Genomic DNA, 14908 nt, shown 5'->3' on the forward strand with positions numbered 1-14908 from the left:
GTCTCCTGCCGTGCACGCAGCCGACCCAGGTTTAATCCCCAGCTCTCCACGTGGTCCCCTGAGCCAGCCAGAAGTGATCCATGAGCACAGAGTCAGGAGTAGGCCCTGAGCACAACCAGGTATGGCCCCAAAACAAAACAAATAGGATCCTAGGATTGAATCTTACACTCTGAGGCTCTCTTCTTTTCCTGGGGTGGGGGTACGCTCAGAGGTCCTTCTGGATTGCTCCTTGCAGCCCCATGAGCAGTTCTTTGCTGAAGCTCTAGTCTATCCCCTTCACCCCCAGGTCATACCCTTCGGTGCTCTGCTTACTCCTGGCTCTAGGCTCAGGGGTCACACCTGGTGGGATCTCGGAACAATGTGGGGTGCTGGGGATTGAACCTCGGTGTCAGCATGTAAGGAAAGCCCTTTACTCCTTATCTATTTGGCCTTGAAGTTCCAGTCTTTTTGTCCCTCTTTCCATTCCCTTTGTTGCTGTTGACAAATGTGGGTGGATCTCTACTGCTCCCAGATCGAGGAGATATGTGTGTGTGTGTGTGTGGGGGGTCACCCTGCAGTGCCTGGGGCATCCAACCCAGCCCTCACACATGTAGGTTCTTTTCCACAGACGCATTTCACGCTCGCATATCTCTGGGGCCCTAGAATTTAATGTTTTGGCTTCCGGCCACACCCAGCGGCGCTCAGGGTGGCTGACTGCCGTTCAGGAATCACTCCTGGCCTGGATCGAGGGGACTATATGAGGTGCTGGGGGTGTTCAACCCCGATCCAACCCTGGCTGGCTGCATGTAAGACAAGCACCCTACCCACTGTACTATCGCTCCATCCCACAGATTTGTTTTTGGGTCACATTTGGTGTTGCTCAGGGCTTACTCCTGGCTCTGCACTCTGGAATTACTCCTGGCCGTGCCCTCGGGGGACCGTACAAGATGCCGGGGATCGAACCCGGGTCAGCCGCATGCAAGGCAAATGCCCTCCCTCTGTACCATCGCTGCTGCCCCAGAACTTAAACTTGGTGTTTTGTTGCTCTAAGCACAGAACGCTATGAATCAATGAACCCTTCTCAACAAAGTTAATCAGGAAGACGAAGAGAGCAAGATAACTTTTTTTGTTTGTTTTTGCAGAGGGCTCTGTCGCCGTCCCAGACGTGGTGGGGCCCAGGAGCTCGGGCTGGGGCGGCGCAAGAGAAGGTCCCCGAGCCCGGGCCGGAAAGCTGCGCCCCGGAACCTTCGCGCACGCGCCGCTCGGAGCCCGGGCGCCTTTGGGCGTCGCGCGCGCAGCGTCGGGGGCGCCCGCGGTTGCCGTGGCGACGCCGGCCAAGATGGCGGCTGCGTCTTCGTCGGATTCTGACGGCCGCCAAGCGGAGAGGTGAAGGCCGGGTGCCCCGAGTGCATCCTTGCCACCCGCGGAAAGGGGGTGCCGGGCCCCTCCGGGGCTCACCGTCGCGGGGCTCTGAGACGCACGCGGGCGACCCTGCGGGTGCTGGGGGCCCGGTGTCTGGACCCCCCGTCACTCAGCGGCACCCCAGCGTTTTCTTCCCTCCCCTGAGAGCACCCCCACTTTCTCTTCTCTCCCAGCAAGGAGGCCAGTTCGAAATGGCTGGATGCGCACTACGACCCCAAGGCCAACATCCACACCTTCTCCTCCTGCCTGGGTGAGTCCGGGGGCCCGAGCCGGGGTTGGGGGGGGCGGGCCAGCCCCGGGCGCCCTGACGCGCGGCCCCTCCGTTTCCAGCGCTGGCCGACCTGCACGGCGACGGGGAGTACAAGGCAAGTTCCAGCCCGCAGCGGAGACCCGGGTGGGTGGGCTGCGGGGTGGGCGGGCGAGAGTTTCTCAGGAGGAGAGTGTGTGTGTGTGTGTGTGTGTGTGTGTGTTTCGCAGGAGGAGAGAGAGTGTGTGTGTGTGTGTGTGTGTGCGTGCGCGCGTGTGTGTTTCGCAGGAAGAGAGTGTGTGTGTGTGTGTGTGTGTGCACGTGTGTGTGTTTCGCAGGAGGAGAGTGTGTGTGTTTCGCAGGAGGAGAGTGTGTGTGTGTGTGCGCGCGTGTGTGTGTTTCGCAGGAGGAGAGTGTGTGTGTGTGTGTGTGTGCGCGCGCAAGTTCCAGCCCCCGGCGGGAGACCCGGGTGGGTGGGCTGCGGGGTGGGCGGGCGAGAGAGAGAGAGAGAGAGAGAGAGAGAGAGAGAGAGAGATTAATTTTTCCGGGCAAGGAAACGGGGACCATTCATCGCATGATGCAGATTGCAGAAACTAAAGCAGAAAAGTCCCTCCAAGACTTCCCCCCCAGACTTAAGCCTCTTAGTTGTGTGAATTCATAATCTTCGCTGCAGGGGCACAAACCTGGCATAAACCTGGGGCATCAGAAAAGCTAAGAGTAACCCCTGAGCATCACCGGGTGTGACCCAAAAAACAAAATTTAAAAAAAAAAAAAAACCAACAGTAACATAAGGGAAGGCAAAAAGAGGCAAGTGGAGAGTACGACAGTTACAGCACTAGCTCTGCATCCAGCTCCCCAGGCATTGATTCCAGGCCCCGCCAGGAGTGATCCCTGAGCACAGAGCCAGGAATAAGTACTGAGCATGCCCGAGTGTGGCCAAAAAATAAACACCCCCCCCCCCGAAAAAAGATAAAAAGACTTTAAGATTAACTGTTAGCTGGGGCTGGAGCAATAACACAGCGGGGAGGGCGTTTGCCTTGCACGCGGCCAACCCGGGTTCGAATCCCAGCATCCCATATGGTCCCCCGAGCACCGCCAGGAGTAATTCCTGAGTGCATGAGCCAGGAGTGACCCCTGTGCATCGCCGGGTGTGACCCAAAAAAAAAAAAAAGATTAACTGCTAGCTGATAATTGTTGGAGCCAAATAATGAGCATCCAAGGATGCATTATGAGTCTCTACTTTTGTATGCATCTGGGGATTGATTAGGAGTCTGGTACATGACTAAAAGTATTATATAATATTTAAATATTTTTAAATACTATGTATACATGTGCATGGCTTTGGGTTTGGTCCTTGGCACCACAGAAACTATTTTAAAATAAGTAGAATTAGGGGCCAGAAAGTAGAGCAGGTAAGGCACTCGGTTTGCATGTGACCAACCTGGGTTCAATCCTTGGTACCACATTTGACCCCCCAAGCATTGCCAGGTGTAATCCCTGAATGCAGAGCCAGGAGTGAGCACTGAGCACAGTTGGGTATGCCACCACCCCAATTTAGCGTTGTAGGTTAATATTTTCCTGTGGGGAGGTTAGGGCACCCCTGACGATGCTCAGGGGTTACTCCTGGCTCTGCACTCGGGAATCACTCCTGCCGGTGCTCGGGGACCATATGGGACGCTGGGGATTGAACCCAGCCAGGCCTGCGCCTTACCCTCTGGGCTCTCTCTCCAGCCTACAGGGCTTTATGGCTGAGAATGTGGGGGTGAAAGGCACAGCACCCCTGCCCTCTGCATGCAGGGGGGATCCTGGGGCTCTCTTCCAGCTGCCCACTATGGACTCCACTCTGGGTCACTCAGCAGTTGGGCCGCTGGAAGGACAGTGCCTAGCCCCCTAATGCTGTGATAGGTCAGGTTCCGCTCAAGGGGGGCTGGACTCGAGGAAGGGCCCCTCCCTGGGAAGCCGTCTCAGCGGGCTACACCGCAGGGGCGGGGGCACCCCCAGAAAGGCTCAGCCCCCGTGGGCCGCCTCTCTCTGCAGCTGGTGGTGGGGGACCTGGGCCCCCGGGGCCGGCAGCCCTCCCTGAAGGTGCTCAAGGGGCCCACAGTGCTGAGCGAGAACCCGCTGCCCGCGCTGCCCACGGCGGCCACCACCTTCCTCATGGAGCAGCACGAGCCCCGCACGCCCGCGCTGGCCGTGGCCTCGGGCCCCTGCGTCTACGTGTACAAGAACCTCAGGCCTTACTTCAAGTTCACGCTGCCGCCGCTGCCCACCAACCCCCTGGAGCTGGACCTGTGGAACCAGGCCAAGGAGGTGAGCCCCGCGGGCTGCGGCGGGCACCGGCGGCTCGCTCGGCCCCTGCGCCCGGCCCCACCGCCTCCCCCGGCCTCTGTCGCAGGACCGCATCGACCCTCTGACCCTGAAGGAGATGCTGGAGGGCATCCGGTGAGAACCCGCGTCCCCGCCGTCCCCGCGGCCCGGTCCCCCCCTCCACGGCCCGAGCGCTCGCGTCCTCCCGGGAAGGGGAACCCGGGCCCCGGTTCTGGCGTAACCTGCTAGGGACTGACCCCTCTGCCTGCAGGGAGAAGGCGGAGGTACCTCTGTCGGTCCAGTCGCTCAGGTGCGTAGGGGAACGGAGTGTAGGGGGGACCCCCTCGTGCGCCTGGGCTGTATGGGGGGGGGTGGTCGCGCATGCGCACACGGTCTCCCCTCCCAGGTTCCTGCTGCTGCTGGACCTGAGCGAGATGGAGGCGTTCGTGAACCAGCACAAGGCGCGGCCCATCAAGCGCCAGGTGACGCCCCCGCGCTGCCCCCCTCCCACCACCACCACCACCGCCGCCGCTTGGGGGTCCTTGCCAGGACTGGCACACAGAGGGATGATGTCGGGGTGCATCACTGCCCCCACGGCCAGGGCAGTGTGGCTCACTGGCGAGCCCGACAGTAAAGAGGAGTGTCCAGGGCAGGCCGACGTCGCCCGCGGGGCTGCTCGCTCTTCCCTGCCGCGGCTTCCACCTGGCTCCTCGTCCCAGGGCGTCAGAGAATCTTCAGCACCTTCGTTTTTCTGGGCTTCTCTGATAAAGTCACTGATTATTCGTTTATTGTCTTTATGAACCAGTCACTTGCCCGTTATTGGCTCAGTTTCCCACTGGCTCACTTCCCGATTTTCTTAGTTGTTTTGGGGGGTGGGGGAGCCTCTCAGGTGGTGCTCTGGTGGGTGGGGGAACCCCACCAGAGACCCTTAGCCAACTACTCAGGGGATTCAACACAAGGGCCCGAGAACGCCGTTGGGTGAGTCTCCCGGGCTGCACCAGCGGGCTTAGGAGATGGGGCCAGCTTGAGGGCAGCACAGACCCTCGCTGTGCCCTCTGCCCCCTTAGTGGGAGCCTGTCAGAAACAGAACTAAGCTGCAGTGCCAGGGATGGAGCCTGGGTCTGCCACCTGCAAGGCAAGGCAGGCCCCTTCCTTGCTGCCCTGTCACTCCAGCCCCTGAGCTGTGCGTGGCTGAGCGAGGCCTGCTGTAGTCAGTGCCTCCGAGTGTGTTCTCTCTCTCTCTCTCTCTCTCTCTCTCTCTCTCTCTCTCTCTCTCACTCTCTCTCTCTCTCTCGCTCTCTGCTGCCTCCTTTCCCCTCGTGGGCCCCCTTGTCCTGTGGTGCCCGCGAGTCTCCGGGAGCATACAGTCAGTGGGAAGCTCCCGGGTGACCCCCGGCATCCTTCCGCAGACCGTCATCACGGCCATGACCACCCTGAAGAAGAGCCTGGCGGACGAGGACGCCATATCCTGCCTGGTGGTGGGCACTGAGAACAAGGAGCTGCTGGTGCTGGACCCCGAGGCCTTCACCATCCTGAGCCAGGTCCGTGGGCCCTCGCCAGGCCGCCCTCCCCGCCCGCGCCAGCCCCAGCTCCCCTCCCTCCCACTGAGTTCCTGGTGGCCTATGTTCAGGGTGGGCAAACGATCAGAGTGAAGATAAGTCCTGCTACCCCGAGACATGGACTGCTAAAGCCTTGGCATCTTTCTGGACAGTTTAAGGGGGCTGGTGCCGGCCCGGCCGCCTCAGATGCCTCTCTGTAAAAGTGGCCTCGTGCCGGACAGAGACACCAGGGCTGAGGCACCTCCTGCACACCCACCTTAGGTCTGATCCCCGGCACCCCATACAGTCCTCCAAGCACTGCCAGGAGTGATCCTTGAGCACTGAGCCAGGAATAAGCTCTAAGCACTGCTGGGTGTGACCCCAAAACCAAAACTGTGGCCTCATGGGACAGGCCTATGGAATCGACTCAGTGGCTGGATGTCGTGTCTCGGCAGAGGCCTGGGCCGTGGCTCAGCACTAGATCCATGTCTCACGTGTGTGGGTCCCCGGGTCCGGGGCTCATGTGAGGCTGGATTCATTTCTTCACACTGACAGCAAAGTGCTGTCTCCCTCTTCACAGACTGTCGTTGGTCTGTTGGTCACCTGCAGTCCATGTGTCACTTGTCCTTCGTCCTACTTACACCACAGCAGGCTCCCCGCACCTGAGAGCGGCGGTCAGTGCCACCTCCCTCTGTTCCTGCTGGTCATGGCTAAGCGTGTCAGAGGGAGGAGACAAAGACTGGCTCAAAAAAAAAAAAAAACCTGGGCTGGAGCAATAGCACAGCGGGTAGGGCGTTTGCCTTGCACTCGGCCGACCTGGGTTCAATTCCCAGCATCCCATATGGTCCCCTGAGCACCGCCAGGAGTGATTCCTGAGTGCAGAGCCAGGAGTAACACCTGTGCATCGCCAGGTGTGACCCAAAAAGGAAAAAAAAAAAAAAAAAACCCAACCTGCACAGCACAATTCTTGATTGGTTTGGGAGCCACATCCAGCAGTCGTTAGAGGGGTCGCTCCTGACGGACTCTGGGTCCCAGCCCTTCGTACTGCCCTGGAGAGAGTCTGGATGCACCCCAGCAGGCCATGAGGAGACTGGGCCTTTACACGGGCACACCAGGGTCACCGCGCCTTTGCTCTGCAGATGAGCCTGCCCAGCATCCCCGTCTTCCTGGAGGCCTCCGGCCAGTTTGATGTCGAGTTCCGGCTTGCCGCTGCCTGCCGCAATGGGAACATCTACATCCTGCGAAGGTAGCCGCGCCCGGGCATCTGGAGAGCGGGCAGCACGAGGCGCCACGCCTTCCCTGCTGCTTCCTAGGAAGGGACCCTAATGTGTGCTAGTGCGGGTGTGCACGTGCCCGACCGAGTGCCCTGTCTAACTCGGCGCAGTAAAACCAGTACTGGTTTGACCAGAGTGACAGCACAGCAGGTAGGGCGTTCGCCTGGCATGTGGCCGACCCAGGTTCGATCCCCGGCATCCCATATGGTCCACCGAGCACGCCAGGAGTGATTCCTGAGTGCAGAGCCAGGAGTAACCCCTGAGCACCACCGAGGGTGACCCAAAAAGAAAAAAAAAATTCAGTGCTGATTTGGAGCACCTGCTCTGTGCTAAGTGTCATCTGTGGGTCGGGGATCTATTAACAATAAGATAAATGTTCCCTAAGACGCGGTAGTACAGCGGGTAGGTGCTTGTCTGGCACGCAGCCAACCTGGGTTCAGTCTCTGGCACCCTGTGTGGTGCCCCGAGCCCTCCGTAAAGAGCCAGGATAAGCCCTGTGCGCTGCTGGGAGTGGCCCAAAACTCAACAAATAATAAATAAGTGAATGTATAAATAAATGGACATCCTGCCCTTGGCGATGAGACGTTGGTCAGTGCAGTCGGCAGATGTAAGTTGATGAGTCAAGGTTTGGTTTCCGATTGGCACGTGCCGGGGGGGCATCGTGGGTTGGGCAGTCAGCGAGGAGGAGGCAGTTAGTGCCAGAGAGAAAATGGGCTCGGCCTGTGAGGACGGAGGACGGAGTTCCGCTGCCTGGCACCGCATGTGCCCCCCAAGCTCCCAGCACCACTGGGTGCAGCCACAGAACAAAACTGGATTAGAAAGGGAAGAAACTGAGGCAGGCAGAAAGGACCTCCCGAGCCTCGAGGAGACAGGCGGGAGCAGCGCGGGGCCCCGCAGGACTGGCAGGCCCGGTGGCCGTCTCGGGCCTTCTCAGTGCAGATGATGGGAGCCGTCCCCAGCACCCAGTTGCTTGGGGTTTGGGAAATTTTTTACAGGGGTGGTGGGAGGCAGACCTGGTGTTGCTCGGGGCTCACTCCTGGCTCTGTGCTCGGGGCTCCATGTGCAGTGCTCGGGATTAAGCCAGGCCTGGCGGAATGTGCCTGTGCCCACGCTGCTGTCTCTCTGGGTCCCCCAGGTTTGAAAAATTGGCTGATGTGAATAGACAGGAAGGAGACCCAGAGGCACATGTGCGGGGCTTCGACCTCCCCTGTTGGGGTGAAGAGAGATGAGGGGATGGGCGAGGGGCGGGCAGGAGCCAGCCTGGGTTCCAGATGAGAGAAGCTGAGGACACCCACTTCTCTGCCCCCCAGGCCAGCTTCTACAGCTCACATACATAGCACATAAGGGCACGCATGGTCATGTATGAGTCATCTGCACGTGATGTGCAAGCTACGTAGAGGTCATGCAGGTCACAGTGGCGGGACCCGCGGAGCGGAGACCCCCCTGTGTGTCACGGCATCCTAGGGCCGGGAACCTAGGGAGTGGTAGGAGGGTGCCCGGCGGCACTGGGAGAGGGTGACTCTGTTCCAGAGACTGCAAGCACCCCAAGTACTGCATCGAGCTGAGTGCCCAGCCCGTGGGGCTCGTCCGTGTCCACAAGGTCCTGGTGGTGGGCAGCACCCAAGAGTGCCTGCACGGCTTCACCCACAAGGTGAGGCCCCCGCCGGCACCCCGCTCCCCCGGCCCCCGATGGTTGCTGCAGCCCGAGTCCCCGGCAGACCCCGCTGCTCCCCCCAGGGGAAGAAGCTGTGGACGGCGCAGATGCCCGCCGCCATCCTGACCATGAACCTGCTGGAGCAGCGCTCCCGGGGCCTGCAGGCCACCATGGCCGGGCTGGCCAACGGCGAGGTCCGCATCTACCACGACAAGGCGCTCGTCAACATCATCCGCGCCCCGGTGAGCCCCGTTTCTCCACCCGCAGCATTGGCACGAGTGTCTGGGCGGGGCCAAACGCTGGCGCCCTTCCCTCCTCTCAGGCCTGATGGTCTTCAGTGGCCCCCAGATGCAGCTGATTCAGACGGGGCTAAGAGGGAGAGATGAGGGGTGACAGGGGGATGGGGGCAAGTGGGTGGGGAGGAGGGAGGGATTGGGGGGCCGGGGAGTGGGTCCGGGTGAGGGGCGATGGAGTGGGGAGGGCTCGGAGAGGGAGGAGGTATGCATGTTGGAATGCACGGGACACGTGACAGCAGGTGACGGTGTGCAGGGCCTCGCCACAGCCCGATGGATAAAGAACGTTCCAGACAGCGGCAGGAACGGGGCTCAGGGCAGGCACGGGGGTCGGTGGGCACAAGGCCCAGGTTCCCATCCCGAGGTCAGATGTTTGTCCTGAGTTCAACTAAAGGCCTGGGCAGCAGCGAGAGCTTAGGCCAGGCACAGGCTTTGTTCGAATGAGACCAGAGTTCGATCCTGGCACAGAGTCCCTGAGCACTTGTGGGTGTAGCCCCCAAACCGAGAAACCAGCCCATCAGACTGTGACCTGAGCTGACAGGACCAGGCCCACCAGGGAGGTTTGAGAGGAGGCAAAAGGGCCCCAGGGCTCTCAAGATGCGGGTGAAAGACTGGCTGGGAGAGAGGCTGGGGGTGCCCCCCAAGAGCCCCCGGCCTCACCCCTGCCTCGTGTCCATCTCTGGGGTCCCCTGCCCTCACCCTCCAGCGCCCTCTTTTCTCTGGTCTGAGGTCGTCTCTGGCTAAATGCTGTCACCTCCCCATAGGATGCCGTGACCAGCCTTTGCTTCGGCCGCTACGGGCGGGAGGATAACACTCTGGTCCTGACCACGAGAGGTGAGAGGACAGGTTTTGTGGGGAGAGGGCGCGAGCTACCTGTGGCCTCCATTCTGTGTCCTTTTTTAAATTTTATTTTATTGTTTTGCTTTTTGGGTCACACCCGGCAGTGCTCAGGGGTTACTCCTGGCTCTGCACTCAGGAATTATCCCTGGTGGTACTTGGGGGACCATATGGGATCTGGGGATCTAACCTGGGTCGGCTGCATGCAAGGCAAACACCCTCCCCCCTGGACTGTTGCTCCGGCCCCTCTGTGTCCTTTTGTCCCACCTCTGTGCCCTCCCTGCCTGGGGGTCCAGCATAAGTCCCAGCTGCCCCAGGAGCCCCAGTGCTGGCCATGGGGATTCTCCCAGACTGTCAGTGGCTGAGAACTGAGAGGACTGACCCCAGATGTGCTCGGAGTGTTCTGTTGCCTCCAGAAACTTGACCTGCCCAGCTCCGTGGGGGCCAGGCAGGGGAACTGTGGGGACAGTGGGCTTGTCCCCTCTGCGTCCCCAGGTGGTGGCCTGATGATCAAGATCTTGAAGCGCACAGCGGTGTTCGCTGAGGGGAGCGGGGAGGCTGGCCCCCCACCGGCCCAAGCCATGAGGCTCAGCGTGCCACGGAAGACACGGCTGTACGTGGACCAGACGCTGCGGGAGCGGGAGTCGGGCACGGGTGAGTCTCCCACCCAGAGGCGCTTCCCCTCCTGCCCAGCCCTCCATGCCCGTTTGTTCATCCTGCACCCGTGGCAATGCCAGGCCTCACGTGCTGCCTGGATGGGGTCAGGTCCCCCCGGGAACTTCCGGTCATAGAGCGGATGTCCAGGCTCCACTGAGGGCCCTAGGCCCGTACAGTAAGTTTGGGAGGCCGGGCAGGACTCGGGAGAAGCGACCCTCCCTGCAGCTTGCGTGAAGGAGGCAGCAGGGGGAGAAGGGCCGGAAGGGCCTGGGCAGGAGCTCCGGGGAGACCCGCCCCCACCCCCCCAATTATGCAGTGGGGGGGACAGGGGTGACGCAGGAAGGGGGGCCTTTGCAGAAGACTCAGCTCCGCCTGCCAAATGAGCCCATTTGAGGGGTAAACTGGGTGGCACTGAAGGGGGTTTGGAAATGAGGATGGCTTGAATGTGTGGCGTGGCTGGGCGTCCAGGAGGTGACCATTGGGCAGCGAGAAGAGCAGCTCGCCAGCCCAGCCCCGAGTGTGGGCACGGGCAGGCCTTGCTGGGCAGATTGTCCAGGGAGAAGGTGCAGGGTGAGACCCGGCCGAGGACAAGGCTCAGGGGAGCCCGGCTGCGGGCCTTGGCCCTCCCGCACTCCAGCCGCCCCGCCTCCGGGGCCTGAGCCCCTCCCTGCCCGCTGTCCCCATGGCCTCTGTCCTCCGCAGCCATGCACCGGGTCTTCCAGACTGACCTGTACCTGCTGCGCCTGCGGGCCGCCCGCTCCTACGTGCGCGCCCTCGAATCCAGCCTGAGCCCCGTGTCGGCGGCCGCCCGGGAGCCGCTCAAGCTGCACGCGGTGGTGAGCGCTGGGGCAGGGGCGGGGCGGGCAGGGGCACGCCAGCTGCGCCCAGGGGCCTCTGCCGGGTGGCACGGGAAGGGCAGCACAGGTGACCTCTGGGTACCGGATGGTACCAGACTTCTCTGAGTGTCCGTTTCTCTTCAGGAATGAGAGGAGGGAAGTGGGGGTGTGGGCGAGAGCAGAGTTGCAGGGGAGGACACTGTAAGGGGGGGATGAAGGAGGGGCAGGGCCGGGGAAGGCTCAGGGCCAGGGCGTGAGGAGGACACGGTGGCCAGCAGCCGCCCCCCGTCCCATGCTCCAGCCCGCTCTCCTCGCTCGAGATAGGGGGTCAGCCTTCTCCTGCGGGCCTGTATGCGCCAGAGCCCAGGTGGGGGCTTCCGGCCTGCAGTGGGGGGCCGGTGACTGGTGCATGGCGGAGAGTGGGCACCCAGCCAGGCCTCCCATCCCCGCAGGTGCAGGGCCTCGGCCCCACATTCAGGCTCACGCTGCACCTGCAGAACACGTCTGCGGCCCGCGCCGTCCTGGGCCTGCTTGTGTGCTTCCTGTACAGCGAGGCGCTCTACAGGCTGCCCCGCGCCGTCTTCAAGGTACAGGTGACCCGGACCTCAAGCCTGACCTTCCAGGACCCTCAGTGGGGACGGCAGGAAGTAGGGGGGACCCCCAGGTGCAGGAAGCAGCCTCAGCCTCGGGCCCCGGGGTGCGGGTTCTGTCAGGAATGTGCCCATGACCCTGCAGCATCCCCTCTCCGAGCCCACATCCGGTCCCAGTCAGTCGTTTCCTGTCCTTGTCCCTTAAATCAGGTCCCTTTGCTGGTGCCAGGGCTCAGCTACCCCCTGGAGACCTTTGTGGAAAGTCTCAGTGACAAGGGTGTCACCGATGTCATCAAGGTAAGCGTCCGCTGGAAGAGAGGACAAGGCGGGGGGGCCTGCGGGGGCGGCTGCAGCCACATGCTCCTCCCGCAGGTGCTGGTGCTCCGCGAGGGCCAGAGCACGCCCCTGCTCAGCGCCCACATCAACATGCCCGTGAGCGAGGGGCTGGCGGCCACCTGAGAGACGCGCCGGCTCCACCGCAGCTGCCGCAGCCCCAAGCCCCTCCCCACGCTGCAGTCCTGCGAACTCCCGGCGGCCCGGGCATCCGTCAGAGCACTGGAGATGCAGCTCCTTCCCGGGTAGAGCGGAAGGAGCACTCGGACTCGCGGCTGGCGGTCTCTCTGCGGTTGCCGGCGCGGCTGCAGTTCGCTCAGCTCGAGGGCGAAACCACGTTCTAGGCCGCCCACCCCCAGAGCCAAGCAAGGGGCTCCCGATTGCAGCTGGGGAACCAGAACCAGGGGAGGCCACCTGCCCACTCAGCCCCGCAGGGCTCCATCAATGCCGGGGGGCTGCAGGGAGGCGGCAGCTGCTGTGGGGGTCCTGCCCATAGAAGACCCCAGGAGGGCTGCACAGAGTGAGGGGAGGGCTGCTACAGCCTGGGGGTCACACAAGTGACAGACACCCCCCTTCCCACCCAGCTGCCAGTCAAGACTAGGGTTCAGATCAGTCGCGTGGGTGCTGTTCTCTGGGCAGCGGTCGTCCTGAAAGAGTTGGCTGGAAAGGGCCAGGCACGAGTGCGGCGAGGCTGAGAGCCCGTGTCCGACCAGGGGCGCGGCACTGTCCTGAGGCAGGTGTGACCCCCGTGTGCTCTCGGGACCCCCAGCGCCCCCTGGGTCCAGGCTGCCCCTCTGGCCCAATGGCAGTTCTGGTGGCCCAGTGGCGGAAGCGAGGAGCAGGAGCAGTGTCACCCCATCAGCGTCCGGGGAACTGGGGCGCTTTGGCCAGGCCGAGGCCCTCGCCGACTGCCCAGAGCTTCGGGTCGCCGAGTCGGCAGAGTGACCTTGACGCACTTCCATTTTCTAGGACTCCATTAGGGTTTGACTTCGTTTCCCTCTGATGGGCAGTTCCCCCCCACCCCCATCTCACGGCCCCCCTTGCTCCGCCCCTGCTTCAGGGTGCCCTGTGTGCTCCCCAGAACCTCTCCTCGAGATTGTCTTTGCTGCACGGGCTGATTCCTGGACCCCACACCCTCCCCTGCTTCTTCCCGCCTCCCCTGAAGCTCCCCCTCAGAGGCCACTACACCCTGCCCGGGGCTGCGTGTGCTCTCGGCGGGAGCATGGCGTGTGCGCACCGCGCAGGGGCTGGTGTGACAGTTTGGGCAATAAACAGCCAAGTGGGAAGCCTCCACCTGATTCCGCACACCTCACAGCGTCCCCTCCTTGCGGGCTGCGCCTCGTCCCTGAGCTTCTGCAGTGCGGGGACACCTGTCGTGTGCCACCATCATGCCGGGCTGTGGGGTGGAGACAGCCATTCCTGACCAGGGGATGGGTGCTGGAGTCCTTTCCCCTCGTTCCCCGTTCTCTTGAACTCTGGTTTAGCCCAGCCTGTTTTCAGAGGCTTTTATCTTCACACCTTTTTCCAGAATTGTAAAATATATGTTACTTAATAATTTTTAGGGGGGGGGGGCTGGAGCAATAGCACAGCGGGTAGGGCGTTTGCTTTGCATGCGGCCGACCCGGGTTCTAATCCCAGCATCCCATATGGTCCCCTGAGCACCGCCAGGGGTAATTCCTGAGTGCAGAGCCAGGAGTAACCCCTGTGCATCGCTGGGTGTGACCCCCAAAAAAATTTTTTTAGGGGGACTTGGGCCACTCCTGGCAGTGCTTGGGGAAACATGTGGTGCTGGGGATTGAATCAGAGTCAGCCACAAGTAAGGCAAACACCTTATTGTACTCTCTTGGACTCCACTGAAACACAAAACAGGAAAAAACAAAACCATTTAATTTTCAACTATTTTTATTATCTTCAGTTTTCATTGTGGTGTTTGTTTTTGTGCCACACCCAGCTGTGCTCAGGGCACCTTTGGGGGCAGATCAAACTGGGGTCAGCCACATCCATGCAAAGCTAGTGTCCTACTCGCTGCACTATCTCTCCAACTCCTGAACTGCACCTATTTTTACACATGGGATCAAATAAGAAATCTCATGAGAAAGTTCAAAATATTTTGGACTAAATGAAAACACAACATACTAAAGTTTGTAATTTACCATGAAGGCGAGAAGGAAAATTTATGGGCTGCATATATTAGAGAAGAAAAATCTAACATCAGTTTGAAAGGGAAATAAAAGCAAATGCAATTCCAGAAGAAGCAGATGAAGAGTAATAGGGGGCTGGCGCGATAGAACATTAAGTGAGGCGCTTGCTGTGAACGCAGCCAACCCACATATGGCCCCCCCCAAAGCCTGCCAGGAATGAGGCCTGAGCCCTGAGCTCAGAGCCAAGAGTAAGCCCTGAGCACTGCTGGCTGAGGCCCTACAGCAAACAAAGTGTACAATCTACTTGGAGGGTCAGAGCGTGCACAACAGGCTGGAGTATTTACTTCCCTTGCGGGAGGCCTGGGTGGTCCTTGCCCTGGATCCCTTTTTTTTTTTTTTTTTTTGCTTTTTGGGTCACACCCAGCGATGCTCAGGGGTTACTCCTGGCTTTGCACTCAGGAATTACTCCTGGCGGTGCTTGGGGGACCATATGGGATGCCGGGGATCTAACCCGGGTCGGCCGCGTGCAAGGCAAACGCCCTACCCGCTGTGCTATCGCTCCGGCCCTGGATCCTTGCCCTGCGTGGTCTCCAAGAACTGCTGGGACCAAACCTTGACCAGGTGTGACTCAAAATTCTAAGCAATTTGAAAATAAATTCTAAGAATAACTTGAGGTTCGCTGTACAAATCTGTCTTTATAAACCACAAATGCTGCATAAAACATCACATCTTGGGCTGGGAGAGTATCAGGGCTAAGGCACTTGTCCCCTGCATTCCGCCTCCAACTTTCATGCAGTTGC

The 14908-nt window shown here is 60.8% G+C and overlaps 1 protein-coding gene across 2 annotated transcripts; it reads left to right on the top strand.

Moving 5' to 3' along the window:
- The first annotated feature begins 1225 nt into the window (after nucleotides 1–1225).
- BBS1 (Bardet-Biedl syndrome 1) lies at nucleotides 1226–14781 on the top strand. Of its 2 annotated transcripts, none has more exons than XM_055142707.1 (17): nucleotides 1226–1365; nucleotides 1575–1651; nucleotides 1732–1795; nucleotides 3686–3958; nucleotides 4044–4090; nucleotides 4227–4265; nucleotides 4362–4437; nucleotides 5365–5496; nucleotides 6633–6739; nucleotides 8298–8418; nucleotides 8505–8663; nucleotides 9479–9548; nucleotides 10047–10205; nucleotides 10911–11044; nucleotides 11497–11631; nucleotides 11845–11931; nucleotides 12007–14781. In XM_055142707.1, exons 2-17 carry the CDS (start codon nucleotides 1593–1595, stop codon nucleotides 12091–12093), a joined length of 1749 nt encoding a protein of 582 aa, XP_054998682.1. In that variant the 5' UTR covers nucleotides 1226–1365; nucleotides 1575–1592; the 3' UTR covers nucleotides 12094–14781. The 2 variants fall into 2 exon arrangements, with proteins under 2 accessions (XP_054998682.1, XP_004618503.2); XM_004618446.2 differs by having other exon boundaries at nucleotides 1232–1365; nucleotides 1732–1766.
- The last annotated feature ends 127 nt before the right edge of the window (nucleotides 14782–14908 follow it).

This window comes from Sorex araneus, chromosome 6 (genome assembly GCF_027595985.1).
Source record: "Sorex araneus isolate mSorAra2 chromosome 6, mSorAra2.pri, whole genome shotgun sequence".
NCBI classification, from domain to species: domain Eukaryota; kingdom Metazoa; phylum Chordata; class Mammalia; order Eulipotyphla; family Soricidae; genus Sorex; species Sorex araneus.